This window comes from Diadema antillarum, unplaced genomic scaffold (assembly GCF_040938485.1).
Source record: "Diadema antillarum isolate AM-2024a unplaced genomic scaffold, OU_Dant_1.0 seq00000136_RagTag, whole genome shotgun sequence".
Lineage (NCBI taxonomy): Eukaryota > Metazoa > Echinodermata > Echinoidea > Diadematoida > Diadematidae > Diadema > Diadema antillarum.
In genome coordinates, this window is record NW_027271213.1 from 2,624,625 (window position 1) to 2,638,507 (window position 13,883).

At 39.0% G+C, this 13,883-nt stretch overlaps 1 protein-coding gene across 1 annotated transcript; it reads left to right on the forward strand.

The window, feature by feature from the left end:
• The first annotated feature begins 315 nt into the window (after positions 1 to 315).
• Positions 316 to 9,647, forward strand: LOC139727602 (uncharacterized). The gene is made up of 9 exons (XM_071638583.1): positions 316 to 322; positions 1,047 to 1,336; positions 3,119 to 3,553; positions 3,910 to 4,360; positions 4,730 to 5,064; positions 5,726 to 5,870; positions 6,497 to 6,633; positions 8,010 to 8,124; positions 9,400 to 9,647. Exons 1-9 carry the CDS (start codon positions 316 to 318, stop codon positions 9,645 to 9,647), a joined length of 2,163 nt encoding a protein of 720 aa, XP_071494684.1.
• Positions 9,648 to 13,883: the final 4,236 nt, after the last annotated feature.

Genomic DNA, 13,883 nt, shown 5'->3' on the forward strand with positions numbered 1-13,883 from the left:
TGTAACGATTGAGACTATGTCGAAAAGAATTGGTCACAAATGCTTTTCTGACTAGACTTTATCTAAAAAAGAAAAAAAAAATCATCGCGTCTCAATCTTGCAATTTTCTTCTTTCCAATAGCACTAATGCAAAGACAATGACAATTACCACTAAAATGGAAAAGAATGCTCCCAAAATTCTTAGGTTTGTCTTCTCATTTTTTTTTTCATCGTTGATATTGATCAATATTAATCATATTGTTATCTTTAAGTTATGTATTATTTCAAAGTATATGGAATACTCCTGCTATCGAACATCATTCTGCAGAAGTATAGATGTCATGTAAGTCATGATTACGCAAGTGCTGCATAACAGAAGTCTCTGATTAGCACCATGGTACAAAGATCTCGAAGTACACGTGGCATCAATCATGAACGTCAATGGCCTTTCACAATGAGTGTTATCTTGTTGATTTGTTTCGAAGCAGGGATAATCACTTGTACGAATCAAAGTACAAAGTTATACGCTCTAAAATATTCAACGGCTCGGATCTTGACTATTGTTACCAATACTTAGCGTCGTCTACTATAGGTGCAAATTGGGGAAACGTAGACTAAATTCAATATCTCCATAATGGTCAAGCATATTTCCATTTCACGTTAGATGCAGAGATATTCTCAAGATCAAAGTGAGTTACTAAGTATGAGAGTTTCCTTACTTGCTGTGATTTCGTTAGGCGATAACCAGCGGCAAACCGTTTGAGACTAGATTACAAGTCTCTACAGCGCCTACTATCTTTATTGTCGATTTTAACTACATACGGGAACAACCGAAAAGTCATTTCTGGGTGACTGATAACAGCTGAGTAGAAAAAGAAACGTTTATTTTTTGGGGTATTTCAATGTTATGGATCTCTTCACAAAAAAGCTACAACTGTAACACGAATGAGGAAAGTAGTAATCATTCGAACATAACTGCGCAGAGTACCATATATATGTTTGTTTGGTTTTTGTTCTTTGCTTGCTTTCGAGGGATTTTATACCCACTTTATCGCAATTTCTGTCAGATATAGCAGTACTCATCTTCAATCCTGTATCTGCAACGTCGGCGCCATCCACAAACCTCAGTGAAGATGAACTTTCGCTGCACATGTGTGCTCGTGATTGCACTCAACAACGATCGTCGCGCTTGTGCGCGTTCGAGTTCACGGCAGAATGGTACTACTCCATGTCTAAAGCATGCTATCGATGTCCTTTCAACTCGACTGACTGTGAGCGGCCGCACTGCATAGCACTGAATGGGGTTCAGCGTCCAGTCTTGTCCATCAACCGCCAAATTCCAGGTCCGAGTATACAGGTATATATACAACAAATGGAAGCAAATTTCAATGATAACCTACTAGTCAAAATAACCAACCATTACGAATTCAAGGTGGTCTTACAGATGAACTATTAGCATACCCATAAGCTTTGATTTTTTTTGTGTGTGGTGGTACACTTAAAAAAACCAACACTTATCGAAGTTAAGAATCGATTTTACTTTTTTTCCTCGGAGTAGTATCATGACAGCAAATGTTAAGCACATGGATTAGTCAAATACCTGTCGGCCCTTGGCTTAACACGATCACGTGACAGTGAAACATGTATATGATGTATCACCATGAGTGCTCTTGACTCTGAGACCATATAGTGTTACATGTAGTTTATTATTTTGGCAACAATATCTTTGTATAAACCTAATTCAATGGCAGTTCATCTCACGGTTATATAGTTGGAATAAGTTTCGCAAATTTCAGTTCAGTTTCACTATATACTTTCTGTCCATCCAACAAACTGTAATAAATGTACGATATTCAAAGTATACAATTTTAAAATCACATTTCTAAGAAGTACAAGACATAAAGTATGATACAAAATACATGAACGAATGAGTGTTAAAGGAAAGATAATCTGCATACCTTTTAAGGCTTACAAAACTAGATATATCGCTACGGCTACTGATATGCCTCCGCCATAATGCATGGTTCTCCCAATAGGTCTATAGTACAATGTCTTGACAATGTGTGATGACAGTTTCACACAAGTGGCAAAATATTAAAATGACAGGTTTGACACAAATGTGCTGAATGTTCACTTTCCTAGAACTAGGTTCAATTGGATGAATGATTAAAATGTCAGAGTGCAGGTATTTGGGGAACTGATGATTTTTACTTGACTTTTGACCCTTTTATAAGTTTATGCATTGAGTAATTTTCAAGGTATTGAGAAAAAGTATAATTTCAGTATCAAATGGGAAAATAGCATTATCTAGACCTGGCCTTTGACCTTTGACCTCACAGTTCCAAAGAGAATCACTGTTAGGTTGAACATGCATAAATATGTAAGTTTCATGATGATACCTTGAGTTACTTTCGAGATATGGAGGAAAAAGTGCAATTTAGCACTTTCACTTGACCTTTTGACCTTTGACCTTTTGGCTTCCCCAAAAATATATATTGGGTAATACATGCCATACATCAAGTTAAAAAAAAAACAACCTTCAGGCATATTGCATTTTAAGGAAAGTATTGATATTTTGAGGAGTTGACCTTGACCTTTGACCCCTGACCTTTGACCCATGACTCCCAACTTCCCTAGATAATCACTGCCCATCGGTACAAGCATATATACTAAGTTCCATGAAGATACCTTGAACCATTTGCGAGATATGGAGAAAAACATGAAATTTCAATTTTTTTTCACAAAATAACCTGTGACCTTTGACCTTTGACCCAGTGACCCTAAAATCCACACAAAGTATTATCCCCCAAGGATATACCCTCATACCAAGTTTGATGTAAAACCACCACACGGTTCTTGAGATATCGACAAAAACAAAACGGGACGGACGGACGTACGGACGGACGTACGGACGTACGGACGTACAGACGTACGGACGGACGGACGGACGGAAGGACGGACGACCCGAAAACATAATGCCTCCGGCCACTTCGTTGCGGAGGCATAAAAATCCTTGCCATGGACAGGAGTGATCTACTGAATTACTAAGTTTCCTTTCCTCAGGGCGTATGGATGAATACTGTCCAAGTAAAACATATCAACAACGGAAATTTGCCCATTGTTTCTTTTCCCTGTTAAGGTATGTCAGGGTGACCGAATTCAGGTGAAAGTTCACAATCTCCTGGACAACTCCGAAGGTCTGGCGATCCACTGGCACGGCCAGCATCAACGCCATTCTCCTCACATGGACGGGACGTCGATGATCACGCAGTGTCCGATACCCCACCCACAGACCTTCACTTACGACTTCGTGGCCGAGACACCGGGCACCCACTGGTGGCACTCCCACTCGGGGTTGCAACGGGCCGACGGCATCTTCGGATCCCTCGTCGTGCGGCAGGCCAAGGACGTCGACGAGCACGGCGACCTCTACGACGTCGATCGCGTCGACCACGTGCTCGTGCTGTCCGACTGGACGGACGTGATGGCGATGCAGCACATGATGATGGATCTCCATGCCGATGGGCCTGGGGAACCAGATGGGCTCCTTATTAATGGGCGTGGCGCGGGACAGGTTTGTTTCTTCACTATTGGGACGTTTGCTTCATCCCTTTGTTAGTGATTTTATAAGATGTTACGTAATAACACTATATTGTCACTGGCCCACTGCCTTCTATATTCACTTGATTCCAACATTTTCTGTCATTAAAACATCGTTCCATTCAAGCTATGACGATGCATAGTTCGGATAATATAATATTTAGTTTGCGGTGTACCATAGCGTGATTCTGCCTATCACCTTGCGAAGTGACGTGGGATACAAAGAACAATTAAGTGTCTCCCAAAACAAGAAGATTTCCTTGTCTATCTATCTGTATTATTCCTGTTGGGAATAACTATTTTTTGAAAACAATTGGCTTACATCAACAGGTATTTGAGCAGGACGGTTTGAAAACTGAACTTCAGCGCAGAGTATTTAGTGTTACACCCGGATTGAGACATCGATTTCGGACGATCAACACCGCGGTGACGAATTGCCCGCTAATACTATCGGTAGCCGGTCACACGATAACAGTAATCGCTTCCGATGGTTCGCCATTCGATCCAATTTCAGTGAGTGGTTTCGTGATATCGGGAGGTGAGCGATACGATTTTGTTTTCGCCGCCGACAAACCGATAGATAACTATTGGTTGCGGGTGCGTGGCGTGGAGGGGTCTGAGTGCGAAGGTATCGAACAGCTTGCGATATTACGTTACAACGGAGCGCCGATTGAGGAGCCGACTGGAGAGTTGGATGATGAGGTGCAGAATGGTGTAATTCTCAATTTGCCGAACCACGAACGGATGTCATCCTCAGGGCCAGGTCTAGTCGATTTGAGAGGTGCGCATATGTTGTTGTTTTTTTTTTTAAACCCCGTTTACATTATGTAAGAGACTCAGATACAACAACACACTGAGCTATGAAGAGTAAAAAAAAAAAAAAAGCCTATACAGGTCATTGCCAATCATCAGAAACGTCCATCATTACAGCCATCATGTACGCCTCAAGAAAGTCAGAGCTACGTATAATACGTCATTCATTAATTGTCGTAAGAGGTATGGACATCCGTCTTAAATGCCATTTTCTCAAGTTTACCACTATTTGACCTTGTTCTTTACATTTCACGCTGAAACGTTTAAGAGGGTCATTGTCATTATTGTTCCAATTATTCATGCTGTTGCTACTTCGTTTATCTTGTGTCATGTATAGGTCTGAACATATCACCTGAAGTTGTCCGAAAAGACCCAGATGTTAGGCATTACATCGAGGTCGATTCTGTCTACCGCAACTCTCCCAAGCTACATCACCCGCTTTACTACCCCGTGGAGAAAGGCGGCCAAAACGGTGCCACCTACACGGCCAAACGAACGCACATGCTGAACAACATCAGCTTCGCACTCCCACCCGTTCCTGTGCTCAGCCACCACGACCTCGTGCCCGACGACGAGCTTTGCACGATGGAGTTGCTATTGGCAACGACGGGGAGAGACTGCGGAAAGGAATACTGCAGCTGTATTCACGTGATTGAGGTCAAGCTAGGTCAGGTAAACTATGATAATATTACTGTACCTCTCGCATGGATCAAGTGCTAACGCAAAATTCACTCACCTTCTTCGCGTTTTGTTATTGTTAAAAAAATCTGCTATCAGGAAGTCACCTCCCTGCTGCTATGTATCTAGATCATATTCGTTGCGGACATTTTGATACTCTTTTGAAGGCACTCGAAATGTCATTACTGACCATTGCAATGATATAAACTCCCACACAGTTTTATCAAAAACTTACTAGTATCGAAGTTTATTGTGTTTTGTCAAAGTGTCTTTTTTAAGATTCGGCTTCGCTATTTGAAACAAATTCTAATGCAATTACATCAAAATTGCAACATGGAGTGATATTCGAATGAAACTTTGTCAGATGCCCTGATATGGCGACATCGAAATTAGAATACAACAGTTGAAATAAAGTGGAATGAAAAACAGAACAGCTTGTTTCCACATTTCACTGCCACATTAAAAATGTGTAGCTATATAGGTGTAGTACACGTCAAACACAAGTAGGGCCTACATGTACAATCAAAATTTTCTCGAAAGGTTTGCTGATGAGGAAAATATAGAGTATGCTTCCCGTATCTTTGTTTCATGATTATCATGTTCTCTTTTCAAGACGAATATTTAGTACTTTTTATTCCATGACATCGTCTGACAGGTTGTGGAATTGATACTCGTTACCAAGTCACAAAGGGAATTTGAACCCCACCCTCTCCATCTCCATGGAAACCACTTCTACGTCATCGCTTATGATAATGGCGACCAAGTTCCTCTAGAGCAAGTGAAGGAGATGAATGAAAGAGGTATATGAAACTTTAATCGTTGGTATCGTGTATTCATGGTAACCTCACGAGAGGTACAAATCTCTTAGTAAAAATAAGAGTCTATCTTATTGATTCTGACAATATATCAACGAAATAGAACGGGATGCGTTATAGGGAGACATATTTCCACCATGAATTTGATTCTTCCAACATTTTTCTTCGTACTTTGTCCTTTTTAACTACATTAATTTTTCCTCGTTAATGGGGTTAGCACTCAGTGACCCAAGAAAATGACTGATGATTCACGTCAGGGGTGCACATCACGAGCTTGACAACCACGAGTCACACAGCCCACGAGTTATACAGCCCACGAACCAAACACTAGATAAATAAGGCCCCTACGCTCGACATCAACTAAAATAGGCCCACGAGCTATACGGTCCACGAATTAGACACTACATGCAAAGTGCCCATGAGATTAACATTTAGCTAAAATACCCACGAGCGCGCCATTACATCACTGGGATTAATGTGCACTTTAATATCGAGCTCGTGGGCCTTATTTGCCTAGTGTCCAACTCATGGGTCTGTTTTACTTCAATTAGTATCGAGGTCACCGCCATAGCGTCAAATCACTTATGATGCACACAATGGATTCTCTGCAGGAGAACTGGAGAAAAATTTAGAGCGCCCTCTCCGGAAAGATACCATCATGATGGCCCAGCGGTTCGTGATTCTGAGACTCAGGGCAGATAATCCTGGATGGTGGCTGTGTCACTGTCATATGGATCTACATCAAGAGGTAAATAGGAGCTCAAAATAAACTAACTAAAAAAAAAGAACAACGACGGAAACAAAAACAGTAACAACAACAACAAAACAACAACAACCGCGCACTGTCAGACAAGTCAGTAGATGTCATCGCCATCTTTTTGTTATTCAACATTTATCTCTTGAAATTAATTGATGGTTAATGTCCGGCTATCTCCCAAAAACAACATCTACATCATCATCATCAACAGCAGCAGCAGCAGTATCATCAACAACAGCAACAACGAATGAAACAATCGAAGAGTATTCAAAACATGAAGTTCTCTGTCAAGACACGTTTTTTTTTTGGGTCAAAACCTAGAAGATAGAGGCACTCGTATCTATACTTACTTCGTTTGGTTCATAATGACCGTCATATTTCGATCAAAGCAGGACATTTTATCACGGTAGAGGAAAATGTTCTTGGCAGGTAAACATATTGAAGCTTTAGATATATCTTTTTTTTTCCTTTTTAAGTTGTATTGTTTTCTTCTTGCATCGAACTACAGTAAAGTCACCTTTGAGACCTCAGACGAATGGGTCAGGGAAATTTTCAGAAGATCTTTTTCTTCGTGCCAGATTTAGAGAAGGTAGCTAAAAGAATGCCAGCTTCAGGATTCGACTTCGAGTGAAATCATTTTAAAGCGAAGAGCTCAGTTTGAACTGCTCTTTTCGTCGCCAATTATTTATTATGTATCTATTCCAAAACACCTATGAAAGTTTCAATCTATTTATATTAGGAAATTATGCATATATGCATGCATATGACATATTTCTTTTATGTTTTATCATGTACAATTTTAATGATACGTTCAACATTTTCTTTCTAAACATTTTTAAATCTATACATTTATAACTTCAATATCATCTATATACCTTTCTATCCCACCATCTACATGTACTCTGTTTATCGATATATATATATATATATATATATATATATATATATATATATATACATATGTATATATATATATATATATATATATATATATATCGCTCTACATTTTTGTCTATTTGTCTTTCAGTTCAAACAAGTTCAAATGAAATTTTATTTCCAATTGCACACTTTTGTTGTCCATGCAAATTCAAGGAAAACAAAACGTACATTGTATTACAACATTTATATGCATATATGCGTACGAAGAGCTTTTAATCAGAAAGCGCTAAATCCATTGAAAACGATGGATTTAGTGCCTTTTCGAAGCGAGCTCTTCATAGATATTACATATGAGACTAATTCTTCAAAGTAATTGAGTTATTGGAAAAGAGGGGCCCACGTCTTTCTGTATGTATCCATCCATTTTCTCATTATCTATAACTCTATCTTTGTGTATGTATACTTTCCGTCCTCCTATATTTTAACAGCTCGGCATGGCGGTTATTCTCAGGGTTGGTGATGATGCAGACTTACCCCTTCCTCCAGACAACTTGCCCGTTTGTGCTCGAGACGGCTATTCGTACAAGACCAAACCCAAGGAAGGTAGGAATACTTAGTACATCATTTTATCCCTAACAAGACTCTAGACAAGTATCAGGCGATAATGGGAATACTTTCCGATTCCACAGAAACTGTACTACCATAAATTTGTTAAAACATGTTGGAATTGAGTAAAGGGCAAAAAAAAAAAAAAAAAAACCCATGTGAGATTGCCATTTAGCAAAGATTGTTGATATAGGAATACAACGCCTCATTCATATTAAAGTTGATTAACTTTTTCTATCCTTTGGGGGGAGCGGGTTTACAGACTACACCTTACCTAGGTACACTGCAAAAAGTCCGGTGTTAAATGGTGAACACCGAGCTGGTGTTAAATTTTCGGTGCTCATTTATGGTGTTAAATTAACACCTACGGGTGTCATTTCCAAATTTTAAACTGTTTTTTGAAGAGTTTCTTAGTAACTGCACTTCTTGTTGATTTTTAATTTAAACAAGACGATCAAGAATTTTACATTAAAATACTAGATTTTTGAAAAAATGTGAAAATAAATTTACACCAAAGTAACACCAGCTGGTGTGGTCCCTTATTGAAGCTGAACGGGTGTTAAACCATTGATATTAACACCAGCAAATATCAAATCAACACCATGTGGTGTCATTTTTTAATTAACACTAGTACAGTGTCAAAATAACACCAGGTACAGTGTCAAATTAACACCACGAAGTGTCAGGTGAACACTTTTCAACACCATCACAGTGTATTTTTAACACCTGTGGGTGTGGTCCTTTATTGAAGTTTGATCGGTGTTAGATTTAACACCCGTGGTGTTAAATCTAACACCGATGTTTTTACAGTGTAGGATTAAACAACGCATAGCAAGAATGAAATTACTCACTGCAGATCTGTGGAGAGTATAACATGTGATATTAGATTCATCCAGATAACGGATGTTGGATACATCATTTCTTATCGAATCGTGCAATGAAATGACACCGACAATGCAAGTATTATGTTCTCTAACGGATTCTGGTTTGAAGCATCGGTTATAGTGATACAGGTACAACGCTGACAGTGTCCTCTGAGATGATATGGTAAAAATGTGTTTAGTGAAGAGCATCCATCCAAGAATTCTCGTAGCACACCTTGTAATTACGTTCGGAATTTGTGTTAGGCTTACTTCTGTTGTTTTCGCTTGGTAGCATTTACAACATAGCTATGTACAGTGTGCTATGCTTCATCAGTGTTTCTATTCCGTTGCATGGGGTGTAAGATATTAGTTATACATGTAGTTTATTTAAACTTTTTTGTGCCTGCAGAATCTCCGGGAAACCAAAATGACGCCCCCATGGGACCATCGGACTGCGATGTGTTTTGCGCCACTCCAGTAGCATCGTCAGTCACTAGAACCGCCCTGTATTTATCGGCCATGGCCACTGGTGTGCTAATGACTTTAGCGACCATTTTCATTGTTGCCTCATGCAGAAAATATCGGTCGAGAAATAGCAGAGTCAAATACAAGAGATTATCCAATGGCAACTTTGAGATGGCACTGATTGATGGTTAAATGACAGTCGTTGTTATCAGCAGTGCTCATTTTATTCATTTCCATTCAACGCTTTTCCACACAATGATATCATTGAAAATTTTAACATTTAATGTTGTCATCTTAAATTGTGCAATTATCAACTTCAAGAAAAGGCGGTTTCCGGGAGCAAAATTCTCACAGTATTCTTTTTCATGCCATGTTCGGTCATGAAATAATGTCTGGAAATGAAAAGCTTGCTTTCGAAAGGTGCTGAATCGATTTTTTATAAACGGATTTAGCGCTTTTGTTGTTGTTGAAAGCTCTTCAATTATATTGAAAATAAATCCCCCCAAAACAACCAACAACCCCAATAAAAAGAAAAACAATAATCGCCAAAAAAAAAGAAACACCAAAGTGTGTTCGCAAACAAAACCATTGTCAAGATATATGCGTATTCATTTATTTATTTGATGGTTTGCTTGCTAATGATGCTTGTTTTTCAACGAGTTCTTCTTTGAGTGATGATTAAAATCAGTTGTTGACTCTCTAGTCTACGCATCGATTTTTGAAGAACTTCTTTGATTGTAACGTTTCCTATGATGAAAGAATTACAACGGTTCGGGGACAAAGAAACGTAGACAACACAGACGAATCGATGGTAAAAGAAGAGGACGACTTGATTTGCTTTGCTTTGCTTTGGTTTGATTTCATTTGATTTTGATTTATTCTCTGTATGACATTTCTTTACAAGTACATCAATTCTCAGCAATTTCATTAACAATGTACAAATAAGGCATTACACAGTGATATGACTATTTTCAGCAATTTTCGTTGTAAAACCTGTATATTACATCTGTAATGATAATCACATACATTACATCTTCATTTTCATACAACTTAGCGATTGCCAAGAATACGCACAAAGCTTGATTGTTTGGAAATCGGTAATGAATAACATTAATACGATAAAAGAAAACAAGGGGGTCCAACATGATGCTCGTGGAATACGGGGTTAAGGAAAAAGAGAGAGGGAGGGAGAGGGAGAGGGAGAGGGAGAGAGAGAGAGAGAGAGAGAGAGAGTTAGAGAAAGGAGAGACTCAGGGAGAGAAAGAGAATGAGAGGGGATGATAGAAACCTCCCGACGACGACAGCAAGAAAGTTGTAATCCTGGTAGTATATAGAAGGAGAAGAAAGAGAAAAATAGAGGGAATAAAGAGTAATCAAACCGATAATATAGACGTAGTTATGATTATGATGATAATTTTCATATTGAAAGAGAAAGAGGGAGGGGGAGGAGGGGGATTTTTACATTTTGATGTTTCACATGTTTTCCACAAAGAAAAGGGGGATTGTCACAGCAACTCAAGCGAATTCGAATCGGGGGGAGTGATGCCATCGCTTAAAAGATATCCATTGACCTTTATAGATCTTCATTAAACCATAATTGACGTGACACTGGTATGTGTATCACCTGTCAGTAATAACCTTTTGGGCGAAGGGGTTGTAGTTGCTAAGTTATTGACCAAAATAGAATAAAAAGAACTCATATTCATACAGGAACGTTAGTATTTCCTCTCTGGGCGCCCACTAAGAACAGAAAGGCGAGCCATTTGCATCCCTAAGGCCACCTCCCCCCCCCCCCCCACACACACACAAACAGACATACGTCCCGGCACATAAGTTATTCCAACCTTTGGAATGTAATTGAAATAGAACGTAATAAAACGACTAAAATAAACTGCAGGCACATGAAAGTAGAAATTGAAATAGAGATTCATGGCACTTTCAATCATTTTTGCAGTTTTACCATTGAATGGCAATAATTTTACACAGCTAATACATTCAACATATGCATTCTATTTTGTTGATTCAAAGTTAATGAGTAAATTAGTATGAAAAAAAAAACAAGATGTAACGTGACATATTTCTTTTAGAATATCACATAATGTTAGTACATACAATGTCATATTACTTTTGAAATATTCGCCAATAGGTAAGACTAAAGAAATGATATTTATATTTGCACAATAGATTATTTCAAGTTGCAAGGGCTCAGTGGCGGATATACGGGGTGGCCGGTTAGGCGGTTATCCCCCCCCCCCTTCGGCTCGTGTTTGTTTGTTGTTTTTTTTACGCATGCAGTTTTTGTCATAACATATCGACCATAGGGCTAAAAACTATTGCCATGTAGAATGTTGAAGTGACGGTAACTGACACTGTACTTTATCTTCCCATCATCTTTCGTCATTGCGCCTAAACGATGTCGATGCCAAATGTTTTCAGATAGTTCAATGCGTTCGTAAGTCAGTAGTCTTTGACAGTTCCTTGCGATATGTTTATAACTTGCCATTGCAAAGCTTGATACGCTTCTGTTTACGCATCCTCAGCTGATGAGGCTAAAGTCCGCTATATGCCCACTTAATTTTGAGTCTCAACATGATTCGAGGGATATCACACTTCTTCCCGCGTAGATTCATCACAAACGTGATGTAAGAGGGTGACACATACAAGCCTGTAATCCATAGTTAAAGGACTATGTATGAGCGGAGGTTTTCCCATTCATTTTCAAACTTTTATCATTCAATTTCAAAAATTTTTACTTCAATTTCGTCGCAGGATGTCGGGAATATAGGGCCAATCTTACTTTCAAATTCGTCTTTCGTCGTTCATTTTCAAATAAAGTCCATTCAATTTAGTCATTTGGCATACATTTTCGTCATTTACAGTTCAAATTCGTCAGTCTCACTCGCAGCACTCAAAACAGCAGGATCGATTTCGTCTCTTGTCAATCATTTTCGTTAAATTTTCATTCATATTCGTCTCATATCTCTATCCAGTGTGATTTTCCAGTCATTCATGTATTTTGTTTTCTGTAACCGTTCACATTTTACATTCAGGAGTAAATATACACACAAGTGCCCCCCCCCCACACACACACACACAGAACCACAGATACAGACACACACACAAGCAATCCGACTACACAGTGATACACACAGACGTACCGTCTCGCAAACAAAAACACTGACAAACGATTTCTAGGCAAACATGATTAAAGACAAAATTTAAGTGTAGAATTGTAGCCTGTTTAATGCCAAAGAATGGATAACATAATTATGTTTGCTGCTTTCCAGGGTACAAAATTTAAAGTTTGCTTCATGCATTTATGATGCGAAAACCTGAACATTACGAGTTAGAGTTCAAAATGTGACACTGACACATCTTTCCTCTGTTTTGACTTTTGACTGTCGTTTATCCTTCAATCAATTTTGGTTGGCAGTCATGTTTTTCGTGTGTATTGTCTAAGCAAATGGTTAGGGAATAATGTGTAACGATACAATTTACGAGAGAAAGTGAAAGTATGTCGGCTTAATGTTGGTTCACCATCAAAATAAAGAATCGACAACATCTGACTAATTTGAAAAAAAAAAATCATGAAATTGTGTGAACAAAGACGAATTTGATCTTCACATTCTGCGATCCAGTAGCGGGAGGGATGAATTTGAATGACAACTGACGATTCTGAATGCTATGTCTTCGAAAATGTTTGACGAAAAACGAATTGCAATGACAATTGACGAGATTGAAGTTAGGATTTGCGTTCCACGGGCTTCTAGGGACGAAATTGAATGATAAATCTTTAAAACTGAATGACAAAAGTGCGAAAATGGATGGGAAAACCTATACTAAATTGCCGCATTATTCCCTGTGTAATTATAATTTGGAACACTTGGATATTATTCGCGACACACAGGCCCTGTGTAACATAACTGGAGCACTTTGATACTATTCGCGACACACAATGGATGTTTCCCAAATAGATGTAACTTAACAAAGTTCTTTTTCCCCCAAGTGTCAAATGCACGTGGTGTCGAATTTGCGTGCTGTTCACTACGGATGCTCACGCCGAGTTCTTTTGTTACGGGGATTCCCCGCTTGAGAATACGGGGATTCCCCCAGCCCACTCACGCGTCTTCTGTTGGTTGCAACTCGTTGGTTGTTGCGCAATCACAGTGAAGCGCCAGAAGTCATTGCTATGCCTGGGTTTTCGCCCCAATTACAAGTGACACGTATTGCTCTATCAGACCAGCAGCATTATAACATCACTACATGACAAAGTGGACGTCATGTAAATGCGTCGATACGGTAAAATTGACAATAGAAAGTCCAGTGAGTGGTGAGTTTACCTGGAAGTGTCGACCAAGCTTAGAAGCACGGTAACAGATTGTTTCTGTCGGACAAAAACATTGTGGTGATTTGCTGCCGATCTCCGGG